The sequence below is a fragment of the Alosa alosa genome, chromosome 3 (genome assembly GCF_017589495.1).
Source record: "Alosa alosa isolate M-15738 ecotype Scorff River chromosome 3, AALO_Geno_1.1, whole genome shotgun sequence".
In the NCBI taxonomy this organism is placed as follows: Eukaryota; Metazoa; Chordata; class Actinopteri; order Clupeiformes; family Clupeidae; genus Alosa; species Alosa alosa.
In genome coordinates this window covers 25550539-25570382 of record NC_063191.1, presented here as the reverse complement: position 1 = coordinate 25570382, position 19844 = coordinate 25550539, and the positions used below count along the sequence as shown (strand labels likewise).

The 19844-nt window shown below is 39.9% G+C and overlaps 4 protein-coding genes across 17 annotated transcripts in view; 1 reads left to right on the top strand and 3 right to left on the bottom strand.

The window, feature by feature from the left end:
- Positions 1 to 363: 363 nt before the first annotated feature.
- On the bottom strand, positions 364 to 1698 carry LOC125292570 (gamma-crystallin M2-like). Its single transcript, XM_048239948.1, has 3 exons — positions 1632 to 1698; positions 1273 to 1515; positions 364 to 706 (listed from the first exon to the last, which is right to left on the bottom strand). Exons 1-3 carry the CDS (start codon positions 1638 to 1640, stop codon positions 434 to 436), a joined length of 525 nt encoding a protein of 174 aa, XP_048095905.1. The 5' UTR covers positions 1641 to 1698; the 3' UTR covers positions 364 to 433.
- A 1633-nt stretch (positions 1699 to 3331) lies between these two features.
- On the bottom strand, positions 3332 to 4636 carry LOC125292114 (gamma-crystallin M2-like). Its single transcript, XM_048239277.1, has 3 exons — positions 4628 to 4636; positions 3998 to 4240; positions 3332 to 3607 (listed from the first exon to the last, which is right to left on the bottom strand). Exons 1-3 carry the CDS (start codon positions 4634 to 4636, stop codon positions 3332 to 3334), a joined length of 528 nt encoding a protein of 175 aa, XP_048095234.1.
- A 706-nt stretch (positions 4637 to 5342) lies between these two features.
- Positions 5343 to 8425, bottom strand: LOC125292113 (uncharacterized protein C2orf80-like). Of its 3 annotated transcripts, none has more exons than XM_048239276.1 (9): positions 8410 to 8425; positions 7712 to 7760; positions 7327 to 7408; positions 6939 to 7021; positions 6581 to 6659; positions 6414 to 6491; positions 6226 to 6313; positions 6014 to 6117; positions 5343 to 5723 (listed from the first exon to the last, which is right to left on the bottom strand). In XM_048239276.1, exons 2-9 carry the CDS (start codon positions 7750 to 7752, stop codon positions 5655 to 5657), a joined length of 624 nt encoding a protein of 207 aa, XP_048095233.1. In that variant the 5' UTR covers positions 7753 to 7760; positions 8410 to 8425; the 3' UTR covers positions 5343 to 5654. The 3 variants fall into 3 exon arrangements, with proteins under 3 accessions (XP_048095233.1, XP_048095231.1, XP_048095232.1); XM_048239274.1 differs by lacking the exon at positions 8410 to 8425 and adding an exon at positions 7846 to 7905 and having other exon boundaries at positions 7327 to 7389; XM_048239275.1 differs by lacking the exon at positions 8410 to 8425 and adding an exon at positions 7846 to 7905 and having other exon boundaries at positions 6581 to 6656; positions 7327 to 7389.
- A 1810-nt stretch (positions 8426 to 10235) lies between these two features.
- Positions 10236 to 19844, top strand: part of pikfyve (phosphoinositide kinase, FYVE finger containing) — a 34687-nt gene continuing 25078 nt past the window's right edge. For 8 of the 12 annotated variants that reach the window (XM_048238817.1, XM_048238823.1, XM_048238821.1 and 5 more), the window contains exons 1-5: positions 10236 to 10388; positions 12092 to 12294; positions 13998 to 14156; positions 16154 to 16165; positions 17128 to 17237. In XM_048238817.1, the coding sequence (XP_048094774.1) occupies positions 12108 to 12294; positions 13998 to 14156; positions 16154 to 16165; positions 17128 to 17237 (468 nt within the window). In that variant the 5' untranslated portion in view covers positions 10236 to 10388; positions 12092 to 12107. Of the gene's footprint in view, positions 10389 to 12091; positions 12295 to 13994; positions 14157 to 16153; positions 16166 to 17127; positions 17238 to 19844 lie in introns of those variants that run through there. The other 4 variants (XM_048238824.1, XM_048238822.1, XM_048238815.1 and 1 more) reach the window with 3 other exon arrangements.

The following is a 19844-nucleotide window of genomic DNA, read 5'->3' as shown; positions in this document are numbered from 1 at the left end:
ATAAACTATTTAACTATTTACTATACTATTTAAATGAATTCATTATGAACTAAATGAATTGCTAAAATAGCTGGTAAATAGTTTCCCCCCAGTATTTGATTGATTCAGTTCTTTTATATAGTAGTGACACTGTAGAATAAGACCTTGGTTTATTTTTTATTGCATATGTGTAAGGTGTATTTCAGATTATGTGACTCTTTGATTGGTTTGAAAAAACTCCTTCCAGATGAGCATCAGTTCCTCGATGGTTTTATTGAGCTCTCCAAACACAGAGAGGTAGTCGGGCAACTTGTCCCAGATATCGCTACCAGACAGATAACCTTCCACGTGCAGAGAGCAAGAACAAAACTGAAAACACTTGAGCACTGACACCATTTTATTCAGTGTGTGGAAGAAGGCATACAGCAGACACTTCACAAGAACTCCGCTGTCTTTAGAGGTCCATGATGCGCCTGATGGAGCCAATCCTTGGGCTCATGCTACCCCAGTCGCTGAACCTCCTGTACTCGCCGGGCCTCAGATAGTACTGCTTTCCCCTGTAATTGGGCTGATCGTACATGAGCCAGTGGCCATCCATCACGTTGCAGGAGTGGATGTCGGACATGTTGAAGCGGTCCATGACATTGGGGCAGTCGTCCATCAACTCCATCATCTGACCGCTCATGTCATTGCGGTTGTAGATCCTCATTCTGAAGTTGCCGCGTTGCTTCAAGGGATGACAGGAGAAGACACTGTTAGGCTGATGTCACTGTGATATGTCAAGCATGATTCCTCAAGACAAATAATTGTTACTTGTTCACCTTCAATGGTTTCTGGAATGGTTTCTTTTTTACTAAGAGCAAGTCTGCTATTTGTAAACTGAACCAGTGCCTCAATATGTTACCGTGTTCTACTAAAATATAACTAAATTTGTCAGGAAATACAGAGCAAATTGGCTCCATCTCATTTGGTTAATTTGATTTGCATCTTTCCACCCACAAATAACCTGTTACCATTGGCACTGAGGAACACAAATAGGTTTGCCATAGGCCTGGACTGGATTAGGTTATAATACCAGTCAGTGACAAGTCATGGTAATTACAGGTAGTTCAAAGTATACTTACTATATTACTATATATCTGTTTTACTATATACTATTTACTTATTACTATATATCTGTTTTGTTGACAGTTTTACTGCTTAACATCAACACAGGCTATTTACATAAAGTGGGGGCAGTAAATCCATTATGGTACAAATGAGTTGCTAAGCCTAACTCAGATCTTTGCTTACCATGGGGATCATACGGCAGGACCTCACACAGTCGTTCATTCCCATCATGTGCATATAGTCGGAGTACTCGCCCCTCCTCATGAAGAACTGGTTGCCCATGTAGTTGGGACGGTCGTAGATCATGAAGCAGCCGCTCTCCACCCTGATGGAGTGGCAGCGGTTGAAGTAGGAGTGCAGATCTGCGCAATCACTCATGCACTCATGGTGACGGCCACCGAAGTTCTTGTCCTCGAAGAAGATGATCTACAAGGACAGAAAAAGTAGACATGTTGAACAGAGTATTTGGCATAATTAGTCATGGTATATGGAGCCATTTTGTAAGGGCATTGTGTGTAAAGCAATCTCCATGTGTTACAAACCTTGCCCATGGCTGTTGATGGGGGATATGCGTCGCTGTGTTGTGTTGTCAATGACAGGTTATGTTTATATACATTTCCCTGCTTGAAATGGTACGACAGGATGTGTTGTTATTCAAATCATTGTGGACCACTGTCAGCAAAAACTTTACAGGTGTCTTGCAACTTTTTTCAAATGCTCTGTCTATGATAACCAAAGTGTTTCCAGCAAAAACCACGGCACTGAAAGCTGATGGAAAGCTCAGGAGTGAAATTGGTATTTGTCTGTGACATTCACCTTTCATGTTAATGATAACATAGGACAAATATTTTGAGTTGTATACAAGACTTCTTTAATTGTATCACATTATCACAACAATTTTACATCAACTCATAGTTCTGTATATTCTCCCCTAAATTCTTTAGATGTGATTGAACAAATGCTGTACGACTATGTTTTGTCTCTGTTTTGTCTGTTTGGGCTTTACTGGAAGTTACATCGGCTGCATGTGCCCTGTGCACAACATAATGGAATCCAGAAACCTAGCATTCCGGCCTTTTGTGAGCCTTTCTAATTGGGAGCTCTGCCAACGAGGCATGTTTTCCCTTTTCATCGTCTGCCTTGTTGAACAGCCAGGTGCTGTATCCTATGACCTATCAGATAATGTCCTATCAGTTAGTATCCTATCAGATCCGATCAGACCCAGGGTGATCCCACCCATTTGAGAACGACAACAAATACCAGTGTCTGGTTTGCTGTAGATGAGTGTTGAGGAGAGGAAGGATACTGGATAGGAGAGGAGCATTATCAAGAGTAGTTTTCTTTGGTTTTGTGGTGTAGTAAGACTGCATGTGTAGTTGGCTGCAGATGATCTGCAGATGAAATATAACTATTTTCAACAAACTTTTTTTGATGAGAGATGTTTGATTTTTAAAGAGGATTAATATATAAGGAGAAAATGTGCAATTAAGAAGTTAAGTAACACATATCATGCTGTTAGCTTTTGTCTTGTGCCATCTATTGACAGGCTGAATAACTTTTATGTTGAACTTTTATACCTTACACTTGTCTGTTAACTCAGCAATGTTGTTCATTCAAAAGACTAATTAAAACCCCAAAATGATCCCTCTCCTCTCTGAGATCCCACTATAAAACTATCAAATTCAAAATGGATAAAAACACATGCAAGGCATTTGTGGTATAATTGTGAAAGAGCAGAATGGAATATATTTGGGTTAGAATAACTTCTGGAAAAAGCCTTATTCATATGAAGAAAAGGTGCAAAATATCAGTTGGGCCAAAATCACTGGAAATTGGCGCTGTGGTTTGTTGACTCCTGTCAGTAAGCTAATCAAATCCATCTCTTATTGTTTGGTAATGTTTGCACATGGATACTTTTTTGAAATATATCATGTAATTTATGTCCATACTTCCTTTTTTTGGTTAAAACAATTTTACATAATCTGAAAATGTTCAACAACCATTTACTCACCAGATTTGAACATAATATTGTAACATAGTCTTGGATTATTGGAGATATCTTTGGCAGACACATGTTAAAACATAAGTTGTGTTTCCCTGTATTTTGAAGATTTAAAATAAGTTTTTAAGACTGTGGTGATTGAATGTGATCACAAAATGCTCACCAGTCCACATGTTATGCATTCTCTTTTATTGACAAACCAGTGCCAAAGAGATGCATTGAAAAACAGTGTCAGACTTCTTAAAAATCAGTGACCTTCCGGAAGGAGCCGGTGTTGGCGCAGGTGGCGCCCCAGTCGCTGAATTTGCGGTACTCGCCAGGCCTAAGGAAGAACTGGCGGCCTTGGTAGTTGGGGTGCTCAAACATGGTCCAGTAACCCTCGAGGACGTTGCAGGAGTAGATATTGCGGTTCTGGAAACTCTTCTGGACAGACTCACAGTCATCAGTGAACTCCATCATGCGACCCTGGAACTCAGGGCGCTCATAGATGCGCATGCGATAAGGCCCACCGCTGGTCTGTGAGAAGGACAGTCACTCTGTTAGTTTTCAGTTGCCAATTTGGCATGTGTTGTTTCTCCTCACAATGTCTCTTATGTCGACTCGGATTAGGACTAAATTGCCCTGATTCAGTCAATACTGTTAGATCTTGTCAATGCATGTATTCAAGGAATGTACTTACAAGAAACATTCTTCAATACATTGAAGCACCATTACTGCCATTACTACTAAAACAGCCAGTGATGGTAAAAAAGACATTTCCAAGAGGATTCTGATATGATAAGGCCAAAATTATTCTTCTCAGCACCTCAGCAACTCATAACATGTATTTTACAAATAAGTCTTTGGCAGACTTAGTGCACAACACCCCCGTCAAGAAGATTTCCTCAGGCAACTATAGCTACTCACATAGTTGAAGGTACGACAGGAGCGGATGGAGTCATTGTAGCCCATCCAGTGCTGATACTCAGGGTACTCCCCACGGGTCAGCACATACTGGTAACCAGAGTAGTTGGGCCGCTCATACAGCACCCAGCAGCCGCTCTCCACCCTGATGGAGTTGCAGCGGCTGAAGTGGGGATGCATGTCAGGGCAGTCCGCGTCGCACTCATAGGAGCGACCTTGGAAGTTTCGATCCTCATAAAAGGTGATCTACCATGCAGGCAATAGAGAGAATGCAATTTGCAATGACCCACATCACCTCATGACACACTCCTCCATAAGCAGATAGTAAGATAGCAAGCAGACTTACAATATATGAAACACAAATATATTCATGCATGCATTGTACGGTATAATATTTGCATGCATTTTGAATATAATGGTAATTAAACAGCTATACTTTAAGCAGCACTGAGTTTTGCATGCATTACATAGTCTTACATAATATCTTACATAATCATCCACATAAAGCTTGCAGAGAATTAAATGACTAATTAGGTGAAATGACTAATTAATGAGAGCCTTTACTATAGCCTCATTATAGCATTTCCACAGAGATAACCTTTCCATTGCTCTTGGTCCAACCTCTGCCCTTACCTTACTCATTCTGCACAGCTCTCTGGAGACACTGGAAACAACAGCCTTGCCAGCTGGGGCCTGTGACCCTCGCTTTATACGCCTCAATCAACGCTTGATGGATAAAACTTTATTTGTTATTTTAATGACTGGGATTTGGAGCCCTGGTGGCGCTGCCAAAAGTCTGGATCTAGTGCATAGAGTTAAAAGCCCTGATTCATCAGAGCAAAAGGCCTAGCAGGGCACATTGCTGACACCTTTTTACCATCCGCCTCTTTTTTTGATACTGTCATTGGAGTGTCACTGCATCCAAGAACCTGCCAAAATAGGATTAATGTTTGTCACATGGTATGTTTAAGCTCATCACAAAGCCTATAATATTGTTTGGTGCATTCCCTGGCAATCAAAGCTTTTCTGAAATGTGCTGCATGACACCTGGTAGAAGCCTAACCTGACTGTTTATGGTTTGTGTGTGTGTGTGTGTGTGTGTGTGTGTGTGTGTGTGTGTGTGTGTGTGTGTGTGTGTGTGTGTGTGTGTGTGTGTGTAAGTCATTGTATGTTAAGGGTCACAGGTAGTTTAATGCCTGTATTTACCTGCAAAAATATGGATTAAAATAGAATGTCATTTTGTCAAGACAGTTACTTCAAAAAGCTGAGAAGAGGCATGAATGTCATGAAAAAAGCTGAAGAGGCATGAATGAATTACAGAAGTTTATTTATAAGTTTAACACTTTGATGAATTAATGGACACCCCATGAAAGAGAATCTAACAGAGCCACTGATGTACAAGGACCTAAAAGGAAGAAACAGAAGAGGAAGGGGAAAAAAGTATAATCGCAAGATCGTATATTTCACTCCAAGATGTAAAGAAACAAAAGTGTTGTCTGAACTGCATACTGAAGTGCACACATCTCCATGTCTAGTATGAACCAATACAAAGACAACAAAGACTGATGCTATCATGGAAAATGCCCTGCAGCAGAATTCTCATGCAAGTATCTCATTAGGATTTTGTATCCTGTATTGCTGTGAATTTCATGCTCTGATTTCAGTCTTGCAGGGATTCTTGTGATCCCTCATAATGCTCTGTCTTCTCAGTCAAGGAGTCTCCACTGTCCTGCAGTTGTAACAGATACACACTTTAACTGTAAGTGTCACTTTAAACTGTAATCTCATACTGAAGTAACTCTGTTTGGCCACAAGGTGTTGCCATTGCATCTTTAAAAGATGACCATGTGCAATACAGCAGTGTAGGACATATGCACAAACTCAAAGTATAAGATATAACACTCCATCACATGATTTCCCATTTTTGGACCTACAAACAATTTCTTACGACAGTGAGCTTTCATTTCTGCATTTTCTTTATGATTCACACAGTGTAATGAAGGGTGTTGCATCATTTACCGAGAAAGATGAAGCGGAGGACCTTGATGGCGAAGGGAGCACGGGTTGTCTTGCAGTGGTGGCAGCCTTACAGTGTATGGACTTCCAGCGTTTTAGCCTCTCATCTATATCCATGAAATAAAACAAATTTAATAGAATCACAACACAAACGACACAGACTTGTGCATTTAAAAAAAATCAGTATCCTCCTCCAAGGAGGGACATCAACATACTGTGCTTGCGTGAGCGATCCACTGCCTTATAGGAGCCAAGCATGGCAAATGGATGGTAAGACAAGGCAAAGGGGTGGATGATAGCACTCTGTGAATGATACCAGACAGTGGCCCATTTGTCAGAGGCAAACATAAATTATTTTCACTGACATAGCACACAAATATAAAATGAATGCAACTCAGTTTACCTTAGTCTGATTATGAGCGTAAGAGGCAGACGGCTTGCAGTTGTACAGACAAAGAATGTCCTCCACTGGCAAGCTATTCTGCATGATGAAGTTTATATATTTTACATACAGTATGTCCATTTTGTGTGTATAATTCTATTCTACGCGTGCATTAGATATCCACTCACTAAGATCAACCCGGCAAAGGAGGACAGGATCATAGCTTCTCGCTCCGCTCGGTTAGGGTACTGTATGTGTCCAGGGCTTCTTTGTCCATTGTAGGAATACAATCAAATCATACACACAAAAATAAATACACAAAGCAAGATATGAAATACAAAACAACAAAATAATGATAAATGTCCAGATTAAGAACAAAATATGTAACAAAATACTTTAATACAATAATAGCTTATTCAAAGTTTATTCAAAGTTTAATAATTGAGTAAATATAGTGTGCATGAGTGATATTTGATTAAGGTCTGTATGGCAAACAGACCCACCTACTGTACAATCCCCGGGGAAAAACAGGAAAGAAAGACTCACATGACAAAATTTTCCATGAGGTCTTTGCCATCCTCTTTATTCAACCACCAAAGTGCCACGCTAATTGCCAAGTCATAATGGGCCTGAGAATACAGACAAAAATGACAGACCAAAGAAATAATCATCTGAAAAATACTGAAATTATAGATATTGTGCTGTAATTGCATCTTGAACTTCATTCACTTGTGAAAAAGTATATCAAGCACAAACATCAGAAACTGCCTGAAAATAAATAATGTATCCAGTGTTGTGCATGTATTCTCAGTGTGTGAAAATTCCATCCATATGCCACATTCTTTCTTTCTTTCTTGTGACCATAGTAAAATAGACAACTCTGTTGTAATTATTTTGAAAGTTCTACATGGAAATAAGAAAAATGTATACTCACAAGATCATCCAACATTGAAGAGGCTCCTTTCCCTTTGGGATCAAATCCATTTTCTCTGAGTTTCTGTCCAATATAATCACCACTTTTAAACAGGAAAAAAAAACTTCAGACTTTGTGATCCCTCTTTAGATTTGGTCAGCAAATGAAAAATGACAAATGAAATGGACATTTTCAAGCAGAGAAATATACTAAGATTTATATTTGATACATATTTGCATGGGAAGGAAATTGACACACTGTACTGTGTCAACTAGTTCCATGAGACCATTTATAGCTTGTGATGTCTCTACATCAACACATTCAGCGATAATAGCCTGTTTACTTGTCAACATAGTACACCTAGCAACAAGAGCACATGCAGGTAGCTGAATAAGGAGCAACTCACAGTAATGCTTCGATATCTCTTTTCAGTTGTCTGGACTCCATTTCTCACCCTGTGCACAGCAAGCAGACACACATACGTGTTAAGCTTTACCACTCATTAAAATGAAACTAATGAAAGACAGGAATTATATGTACAGTATCTTGCTACTCGTCAGTAATATCATTCAGCCTGGAAGACTGCCTTAGCATGCGTGTGGGAGCAGAGTGTGGGAAAGTTGCTGATGCTATGGATGAGAATAGAGATCAGTAATTAACTCTTAGATGTATTTGAATGACTTTGGTCACTCAAGAACTTTGCTGATAGAGTATGTAGCAGCTTTAAGATTAAAAGCCTATCAATCAGGTTTGGCAAGACAGCAATGATCCATGCAGTCTTAGGTGTGTGCTACACTAATCTCTTTCTTACAGGTTTGTATAGAATTAAACAAGGCAATGTATGTTGTGTGAGTATGATATATGTTGTGAAAGTATAAGTTCAAAGTTAGATTTGATAGAAATAATATAGGATAAAACTAAAACAATGTTTTTGACATTCATTTAAAGCCTCCAGTTTCAGATGTGTAAGCTTCAAAGCTACATCTGGCAAACATAAACTGGACTATACTTGCTGAAAAAGATACATGATAAGTGACCCCGACATTAAAACCAATTTTGAATGAATGAAGAGGAGAATAGACCAAGGTAGGTTATTTAACTCACCTGTGACTCCCTGTAAGAAACACAGTAAACAGAAGATGGCAGTACTCCTCATGGAAGACAGGAAGTAAATAGACTGATAGTATAACGTTGGTCTCAGGTATTGGGCTCACAGCTGAATAATTTATTAAGGAACACCTGTCAATCACTTCAACAATGGAGAGGGCCACACAGGCTACAATGGATCCCAGAACAGTTGCTTAGGCACTACAGCAAGATTATAACCACAAAGTAACCTGAGTTTCTTTGCATTCAGAAGATTTCTATGAGAAACTCAATGTTCAGTTTGTCAGAGGACCAGTCAACCTGGCCATTTTGTTAGTCTGGCTAGGGTAATATAAGGGAACTGACATAGGCCTAGTATAACTATGACCAATGTAACCAAAATATTCTGAGGTAGGCATATGGATAAAACATTTGTCACAAGTTAACTATTAATGCAGAAACTGTTATTAAAACAATAATAGCTTAATTAAATATTATAATTGGAAATTGGCTTAAGTATTATAAGCTTAAATATTATAATTGGAAATATAAAAGCAATCAATAAATAGCCTAAATATTTAGATATACTCAGTTAGTCAGTCTGTCAGTCAATCTCTCTCAAGCTGTATTAGCCCAGCCTACACACCTATCTAGCCTATTTGTCTATTAAAACGTCACATGTGTGTGCTTTTTTTCTCTGAAAAAGGCATATCATTACAGCAGTGGTGTAGGCTAGTCTAGGTAGCTGTAGTGGATATACTGTGATGTAGTGATACTGTGATCAACCCCAAATGTTAAAACTTATCCTTGCCTATTATGGGTATACTGAGATGGTGATGCTTTTTAAGTGGGTATACTGCATAGTCCTGCGTATCACGTATACACCACTGCATTACAGAAGCTTTTATTTCACAATTTAACTTTAGCAGTCTGTATTATATAGGCCTATTAAGCAATCTGTGAGGGAAAAAAACACCCAACCCAAAACTAATTGCAACAGAAATTGTTTTTGTTGTATTCAGTTCATGAAACCTTCCCATATCACATACCAAACGTCCATGAAAATCCAAGTGGTGGAACATTGTCAAAATTGGAATAATTTGTGCACTATATTCATCAGTTTACTTTCATTCTTCAATTGTTCAGTTGCTTTCTTTGGTTTCCTTCCCTGTGAGCCTGTGAGCTATGATGTGGTATGGAGGAGAGTGTGTGTGTGTGTGTGTGTGAGAGAGAGAGAGAGAGAGAGAGAGAGAGAAATTCACAAAAGAAAGAGCTGAATTCTTCCTAAAACTTTCAAAAGATATACCGTATTTCGACTCATTGAGCAGTGCAGATCAAATGATTATAATACTGGGAGAGGGGCAAACAGCACCTCCGGCTGCCCAGTTTGTCAAAGCCTGCCATGATGCAAGGGACAGAGTGTAGATCTACTGGATCTCCATCCTATTTGTATCCATGCTTGTCTGTTTCTAACCAGCACTGTTGTTTATTATTGTCTGCTGGTTGTTATTGTTGTTTTTTCTCCCCACTGTCATTATTTTTATTAGCACTAGGCCTACTGTTATCACAAATGTTATTATTTTTATACAGCACTGCTTTGGCAGGCAACACTGTAAAAGAACAGTCATGCTAATAAAGCCAATTGAATTGAATTGAATTGAATTGAATAGAGAGAGAGAGAGAGAGAGAGAGAGAGAGAGAGAAACTCTATCCCCTATCATCATCACCCACCCAGCACGAATGGCCATTCACTCGTTGTTTGATTGGAACGCCTAGTCTCGTGATCACAACATAGATCGACTATCCTAGTTCTACATGTTATGCCTAACATAGTTAGCACAAGGTACTTGAAGGATAGTTCTTCAGAGGAATGATCTCACTGGTAGATTGGGTAAACATTAAATGATGGACAGTAATCCAAACTGTTGATTTCTCGGGAAATGATGAACTGATGATGTCAAGATGATACGAAGGTTTTAAGCAAACTGACAACCAAGGTAAAGTGGTGGATAGTGTTAACGTTAATGTTAGCTGACTTGGGAGTCACTTCAAACATTCTGGTGAAATACTGCTAGCCAACCAACCATTGGGCCTGTTGTCAGGTCTTCGGGAAACACCAGCTAACAAATGCATGTTGGTTGGGGAAACCATCCTCAATGCTACAGTAGTTAGGTATTTTGTGTGCTAATATTTGTAGCTTTGGGTATTGGAAGAATGTACCTTGAAAAAAATGGGTTTGCTTAGTATAGCCTAGCTGGCTAGCCATATAGCGGATTCATTAGTTAGCTGGCAGACGACACACATTTGACTTCATTCCCAATGATAGGATAAGTCTTTAAGTTTTCTCTAGCAAGAGTGCAATGCATGTCGTAATATTGGATAGTTATATTGAATGTATGAATGATTTGTATACATATCATAGCCTACTTCGTTGGTTGGTTGATTGTTAAAGCGGACTGGAGATTTTCACAAAAAGTGGCCCTACGCACCTGAAGAATGAGGTTAATTCAAGCAGTTTAACTAAATGGCCATGTAACCAAATAACCATAACGTTGGATCATGGTGGTTGATGATGGGTTGAGTTAATCATATAACATAACAACCGCGTGAGTTTAACATTAACAAACTTAACGTCACAGTAGACTGGATTAACGCAGAAGTGCACCGCGCGATTCGGCAAGATATGTACAGTATGTTGTGCATCCAGTTAGCAATAGGTTTTAGATTCATAACTGTCACTCGCCTTTAGTAGTCACATGATGTGTTTTTTTGTTTTTTAAAGAACGAAAGGATTATGGTTTTAATGTTCTTATGTTTTTTCTCTTCACGATGCCGTTATGGGTTTTGACGTTGCCCATGTTATTGTTTACGGTTGGTTAAGATTAGTTGTATTTTTATATCAAGATGACGTGTTTCATTCATAAGCAGTCAGTTGGATTTACCAAACAGTAAGTGAAAGAGTAATTGTATAACATCAGCCTATGGCGTACAGTTATTAATCTGTCCGATGTTTATGAGTGACATTAGGCAAGCATCTGAAAGTAAATTATTCTGCATGTAAATTTCACTTCCGCTTGTGCGAGGTTTGTTTTCAACTCATGTCAACCCTTATGAAGTAGATCCTGAGTCGAACTTTCTTTAGCAGTATGAGATTCCCTGAACAGATAGGCAGCTTGTTGGCTACCTACTTGCTTCAGTGGTTTTCTTTTTTGTAAGAGTGAGGGTGAATGGAGTCATGTGCTTCCTCTTGAGAACACATGCATGCCTTTGAGTCTTAAGATAATACACAGATTTCACACATTGAGGGTTTCCCCTTAACTCTCAGCACCTTTTGCTTAGCCGATGTATGGAATGGTCACTCTTTGATTTTACAATGAAATTACTGACCATTTGAATAACTTTACCAGTATTCACCATGTTTAATAGTTATGGAGTTAAACTTAATCCTAATCCTAAAACAATCCTGATCAAAACCTGAGGGAGTTTGCTTTTTTAGATTCTGGTATAAAATATTACTAATACTTCTCCCGATACTCAGGATCACCTGTAAATGTCAGAGCTTTGTCTGCCTCCCCTTCTATCATATATATTCCCCCTGGGAGAGTTGTTCTGTCCAATTTGTGCTTTTACACCCTCTCTCTTTCTCTTTCTTCTTCTCTTCCTCTCTCTCTCATGGCGCTCGTGCCTGTGTCTCTCTCAGCCGCAGGAGTAGTGACATGGCCGCTGATGACAAGTCCTCCTCCTCGTCCTCCACCCTGGACTGGGTTCCGGAGCCGCCACCATCCCCGGTGCCAACCAGCCCGTCCCACTTGACGCACTTCAAGCCGCTGAGCCCCGAGCAGGAGGAACCTCCCCTGCGCTCGGCCTACAGCTCCTTTGTCAGCCTGTTCCGCTTCAGCAAGGGTGAGTGAGAGTGGTGACTCTGGGACCACAGCAGAGTTGCAGCACTGTATACTCACGGACACCCCACACGTTTTTTATTTGGGAGGATGCTTCTCTTTATGTTGATTTTTTTTTCCGCTTTGAGGTTTTATTTTCACATCCTTTAACTGACCTCATTAGGCTATGTCCTAAATAAAATAATTCCTAGATGCCTACAGTGATGAACAATAGAGTACAACCTGCATGATTTGAAGTGTTTTTCTTGCACCTATTTGGGGTTTGTTCTTTGGCTTAAGAACATTAAAATAAATATTCACTGAGCTTCTTATACTTTCAGCAGGGGATTGATCTTAATTGATATGTGGCACCTCTCAGACTGAATTTGGATGTTTAAAGCGATTCAATACAAGGTTTGGGGTTGACATTCCCAAAATTAAAAAACAAAATTAAAAGTATAAGTATATATACTCTATACTACTATAAAATGAGACAACCTAAAGTTTTCATGGTCTGCTTATGCTCTTGAGTTTGGCATTTAACTAACCATGGTACACTCTTGAGTTTGGCACCTAAATCATCACAGTCTTTTCCAAATTTAATAAAAATGGACAGGGAGGGTGCTTTTTGTTTGTCTTTTTCTGGGATGAGAGTGGTGTGTTTCCGGATGTGTGTGTTGGAGAGCAGCCATCAGTCTTCAGGGATCATGTGACGGAGGAGACCTTGTGCACAATGCTTGTGATACTGTAGACAGTGTCAGGTCACCTGACACTCAGGCATGAATGTCATTGGTCAGCTGCATGTCTGATGAAGCAGTTATGCTGGAACTGGTTGTCCTTTTCCCCTTTATTCCTGAGTCAGAGTGGTAATAAACTCCCAGTGAGCGACTGATCTTGAGGGCTGCAAACTTATGCAGCATTCAGTTTAGGACTAGTAGTTAGGACTGGAAGTCGCATGGGTGCGTTGTAGAGACACATGATAAATAAAAAACGCACTTCAGATATTATGTTGTTTTTTTTATACATACAAAAGACAAAAATGTAGAAATTGGCATACGTGTAGATAACCTGCTCACCAGTGAAGTGTTTTTCATGTGTTTGCACTGAACAGTGCAATGTATGGATTTTTTAAAGATGCTTATGGTCTCCAAATGAACCATAATGAATGAGTGTCATACCTAATGGTCAAACAAGAATATTTGAAGAGATTGGTTCTAAAACGCTATATCTCCAATTTTGAAAACATTAATAAGTCATGTTATTTAATTGTGTATTTCAGGTAATATCAATACAATTGCAGTTGTGTTGTTTTGACTTAAAGATAAATCAAATAACAATAACCCAATTACAGTTCCACTGAAATTAATTGGAAAACAAAAATTAAGGAAATGATTAATAAAAATTCTTTAAAATGGAGGATATAGCATTTTGGAACCAAACTGTTCATCATTTCAGATTAACCCCTTACCTGCCAAGCAGGCCAAACCCAAAGTTTTAGACACCAGTAGCAGAATTCAAAGTGCTATTTAATATTTGACCACTACTGTTCATATCATAAAAAAATGGCCTGATTCTGAGAGAAGCCCACAATTAGAAAATCTTTATCTTAGAAAATAAAATCACTCTTAAGGTGTAAATGTACCTGTTTTTGCTGGAGAACCTCCTTGTTGTGATGAGTGTAACGGGCATATCTTTGTTTGTTTGTTTGTTTGTGTTGGTGTTTAGAAGATGTGCGGCCCCCAGCTGTGGCAGGGAAGTCCGAATCAGCGTCACCTTCTCCGCAGGGAGAACGGCGGAAGTGGAGTAGTCCTACACACTCCCTCCACAGCACCGGCTCCCTCAGGAAGCCGCACCCTGAGCTCATACGACGCACCTCCAGCACCTCAGGTACAACACACGTACACGTACACACGTATGCACACGCACACATGCCACAATCACTCACAGTATTTATGCAGAACAACATTCACTCACTCACACACATGTACAGACATATACATGATGAGGTGCTGTTGTATTGTATAGATTGATCACCAAGACATATTAAACACACACTTAAATAGGATAAATATTTGTGAAAATGTCCCCTCATTGCAGTGATGTGTCTCAGGTTCATTAATATCACAGAATGATGTTGTATTTGCAAATGAATCAATATTCCTTTGGTCAAGTTTTATCTAGCTTTGCAATGAAGGTGGTGAACCTGACAGTAAGATGGGATGATAAGTTTGTTTCTGCCTTTTAGCTGTAAGGTTTAAGAAAAAAGGCTCAGTGGCAAACTTTCAGGACCCCCATCCAGTTCGGATTTCTCCTCTCAAATAAAATACCTTGCTGCCACCTTGGTAGTTCACTGCACTTTCCTGCCATTGTCTTCACAACATCAATATAGATGCCCACATACAGTCTTGCCATAAGGCCTGTGTTAGTCACATATGAGTCAGTTGTTTTAAATCGTTCTTTGGCAGTCTATTACATATTTTCAATCAGGCAATCCTTATTGCTCTCAGATGCCACATCCACCTGAAGAGCAGTTTCTTGCATGGGGTGACATGGCAGGCAGCCTTACACAAGGCTTTTTGAAATTTTGTGATTACAGAAACTAAGTGGCTTGTCTATGCAGTTGAGCTGGAAGCTGTTTTCCCATGTGTCGTTTTAGTTCAGTTACATGGTGTCAGGTACCTCACACTCCTAATACATTTTGTTATTTGTACACATGGTACAATTGTGAGTTAGATATAGTTGGCTAAGCTATTTTGCAGTAGTCTGACTATCTGTCATATTCATGTGAAATTTCCATTTTTTTAAGGTTGAGGCCAAGGAAGCAGCTCTTTCTGTACATGGGGTTTGATAAGATTGTTAAATGCAGCCTGTCTTACAAATAACAAGTTGAAACCCAGTGTAGGCTTATTTGATTTCACTCAACACCTCAAAATGCTCTGCTGTTCCCCCGGCTGATAAGGGTTTGATATATGAAGAGGCTGACAAAAAACCTAAATGCAAACACTGTGTCTCAAATCGCGTACTTCTGCACTTACAATACCTAATTTGAGTGACTGAATAGAGGAAGGGGAGGGAGCTTTTTCAAACTCGTGGTAATCGCAGTTGAGAAAGCTGAAGCAGCAGTGGAAAACACACGTTACAGAAGTACAAGCAAGTTACTACCATGTCACTGTCGAATAGAGGACACCAATAAAGTTATATTTAAATGTTGCGATCGTCATTTCCGTTAAGTGCACAGAGTCAGTGTTTGATATGAGACAACACTATTCTGTTAAAATGTAACCACTCCGCCAGTAAGCGTACAGTGCACATAGGGTGCTGCACAAAAGTGTATTCAAGGAAGTACGCCAATTGAGACCCAGTGCAAGACTCATTACTGAGTGGGCAGAAACCAACACAGTAAGCCTTTGATCATCCAAAATCTTGTCAGAGGTACTCATCAGGAGGATGTTCCATGGTTCTCACAAGGACCAAGTTCCACTGGTCAGCTTAGAACAGCTCATTGCTGTTAAAGACGAGGCCCATTTAGGGGTTCTAGAGAGTTCCATGTCGTACTTCAGAGAGCAGGGCAGAGGAACATACAAAGAGTAATATGCAGCTGATCCCAAGGTCATGAGACATGGAGAACTACATGGACCTGTGGACTAGCCCCAGCCAGGATGAGCATTTGTGTCTGACTGTTACTCAAGCACTGTATGGGTAGAGTTCCTGGAAATCAAATGGTTAAGGTATTGGATCTGTTTTCTTAAGTTGTAGTGAGAACAATATGGCACAGGACCGTATTTCCCCTCTATGGAGCTCAAACAGTGAGCAGTCTGCACATCATATGTTCAAAGATGGTGCTCATTATCTTTTTGTTTTTGTTCTTTCTTTGTTTATGGCAGTGGATTGGGAAGGTGAGCTTCAATCATCTTACTCATGGGACTTTCTGTGTGTGATGGTTTGCAGTGGTGGCCTTTTTCAAGAAATGCTTTTAACAACTTAGTGTGTGTGTGTGTGTGTGTGTGTGTGTGTGTGTGTGTGTGTGTGTGTGTGTGTGTGTGTGTGTGTGTGTGTGTGTGTGTGTGTGTGTGTGTGTGTGTGTGTGTGTGTGTGTGTGTGTGTGTGTGTGTGTGTGTGTGTGTGCGCGCGCGCGCGCATCTTAAGTGTCATAACCCAAGTGACGAGTGCTGTGCTGGAAACTGTGTGTGTGTGTGTACACACAATCCTGTTCACATCTGTGTGCACGTCTCACATCCTTACCATTACATGGAATGCTACAAGACTGTTCACAGTTTCATTTTTATGTCTTTATTGTTTATTATTTTATTCTACATGTTGAGATGCTGAGATGCAAACACGGTATTGGGGCATGCTGTTATGACCCAAAAACCATAGAATCATCACATGCCAGTAATGCTGTCAGCCTAATATTACTGTCATTCAGAATAACAATGCAATCTTCTGCTGCCTTGAGAAACTGGAGCCTGATTGTGGTACATTGACTGGTGACGGGCTCTGTAGTGCTTGTGAGGGTGGCTGGGTCCAGGCCATGTCACATGTGCTATCAACTGACCTGCATGGATCGCTGTGTCAGCCCTATGAGAAAGGCATGTTAACTGGAACGTTTGATGGTGGTTGTGACGGTCATTAGGTGCTCGCTTTGTGTGTGTGTGTGTGTGAGTGTGCTTGGCTTGGGTGCATGGTTTTCTCTCTCTGTATGTGTGCATTCCTTTCTTTCTTTTATTTACTATTTCTCTCTCTCTCTTTCTCTCTCTCTCTCCCCTTCTCGATGTCTGTCTGTTGGTCTCCTTTCTTTCTTTTATACTCTCTTTGTCTCCCTTCCTCTCTCTGTGTCTGTATCTGTGTGTGTATGTAGATGGGAGGCGTAAGTCCGAGACCCCTCTAGGTACCCATGACCCGCGCACAGCCGTACAGTTACGCACAGCCCTGAAGAGACTGAAGGAGATCATGGAGGGGAAAAGCCAGGTAAGCCCACTCTTCAATCCCCACTAATCCCATATGTCTCAACAACAACAACTCCTGAACTCAGCACTGCTCTCTTCTTTGCTATTCTAATCAGCAACATAGTCTCCTGCAAACCAATGGAATCGTATCCACTTAAACTTAACTATTCTTTGTTCGTACCAATGAATCAATACTATGCCAAGAACACTGGAGGATTTTGCCCACGGTGTCAGTGTAACAGATTTGTTGTCTTAATCATTGATTGTTTTTAGCAGTTTTAGCAGAAGTGAGGGATCTTTTGATCTGGGAGGCATGGATGCCCTGTATAAGAGCTATGTTAGTAGAAGTTGTTGAAATTGATGCTAATGTAATTAATAGGAAAGCGTTAGTTTACTAAAATTGCTAACAAAAAGTGAATCTTTCATATATTCTAAATTCAGTAGATATTAAGTGAAATATTTCAAGCCATTTTTGTTTTAATCTTGATGATAATGGTTTACAGCTCATGAAAACCAAAAATCAGTATTTCAGTCCTGCTGAGGTGTTATGGAAACCCAGGTTGCTTTGATAGTGACCTTAACTCATTGAATGCCAAGCTGTTTTCGGGAGCTTTGTCCTAGAGTGCCAGCGATCTAGAGCATTGTTGATGATTTTTGTACAGCCACAGCATATTCTGTGTTATAGCTATGAACACATACAATAGCTCGATTAAAAGGTGAGACTTTAAGCTCTCGGTGGGTGCAAACCGTGTATTTCTACACGCCTCTGTTCCTGAGAAATCCCAAGCTAAACAGTGGCTAGTTTTCATCAAATCACTGTTTTTTTCTAGAAATGGAGATATAACGTCTTTCATGAAATATGAAGTGTTGCCTGTTACTTACTTGCAGGGTTCTCAAGTTTTGAAGTTTGCAAGGAGTGAGACTTTGTTTCTCATGGAGGAGGGGGTGTGGCATTGGCACAGTGCCACGCCCCCTCCCCCCTCATCGAAGTACATGAAAGTCCTGCGTCTGCTTGAACTATTCGTGGCGCCACGCCCCCTCCCGCCGATCAACACACCCACCCTCCCCATGTCCTATCGACCCAGCTTCATGAGAGAGTACAAATTCCATTATTTCAAACACACTGTTTTATTTATTCTAGAACCCTATAATAAATAATAATAAATAATAATAAAATAAATTATAATAATAATTTCACCCAAATGAGCCCTTTGAACAGCAGTGACTCATTCTGCTCTAAACAAACAGAAAACAACCAAATGAGAAAAAGCACATTTAGCCCCAAAATGGTCTCTTGAACAGGTTCTGTCCGTGTGTGTGTGTTTATGAGTGATGTTGTGTGGTGTAAGTGTTTGTGGCAGATTTTGATTCCTTGATGACTGATACTGGGGGCTTCCATTTAAAGCACTGTGGTCAGCCATTTTCACAGTCATGAGGCCATCCTTAAAAATACTCTTGTTTGCAGTAACAGCCAAAATATTTTTTTTTTTCAAGATTCAAAGTAAAAAAAAAAAAAGTACAATTTTGGTCATGGTGATTACGTAGGTATGAATTTAAACAAATGTGCATATTGTGACGTAACTGACTGGGTCCTCAACCCGTGCCTTCAGGCGCATCACTGCAAACCTCAATCTGATGCAGGTTATGTAGACCAGCCTTTCTCAAACTTCTTTGACCTGAGGCCCAGTCATGGCAGACTTTGGGGTCATAGGGCTCATCTACACGTACCCAACCCCACTCCCTCCAAATCAAATTGTTATTATTATTATCACAATCATTATTATGCCTATATTGTTATACATGCACTTTCACTTATATGTTTTGTGACATGCACATCAGAGGACTGCTTTACTAATGTAAGATATAATTAGTTTCATTGCTTTTGCATGGTTGCATGATGCTTGCATAAGAAAATAAATACTTCTCAAAACTGCAACAATTATATGGGTGCTATTGTTTTGGGATGTTTCCCTCATGCAAGCATCATACATTGGTAGGAAATGGAGAAGAAAATTTGAATGTCTGAATGTAAGGATTCAGGAAACACAATACCAGCTTTTTTGGCGAGCAGATAGGCGTAAATCACTGATCTGTTGATCTTAAACAGATAGAAAGAAGGCTACAATAGCTTTTGGCCACGTTATATTCAAATTTGACTATACAATAATCAGTGCTTATAATTAAGCAATATATTAATTATATTATTAACATTTTTAAACAATATTGGGGTGTTTTCAGATTATTTAGTTTGTGGTAGAATTGTTGTATAAAAGCAATATAGCACTCGTGATCGTGGGGTTGGTCATGGATATTCCCACGGGTGTTGTTCGGCCGTAGCCACGAGGTTGTCTGTATTGTTGGGTCTGGTGTTTAATTTTCCTCTTGACAATAAACCAGATTCTCTTTGGGGTTCAGGTCAGACGAGTTGACTGGCCAATCAAACAAAGTAATACCATGGAAAGCAAACCAGTTATTAGCAGTTTTGACACTGTGGGAAGGTGCGGAGTCCTGCTGGAAAAGGAAATCAGCATCTCCATTAAGCTTGTCATCAGATGGATCTCCTGAAAATCTCCTGGTAGAAGGCTGCATTGACTATGAACTTGATAAAACACAGTGGACCAACACCAGC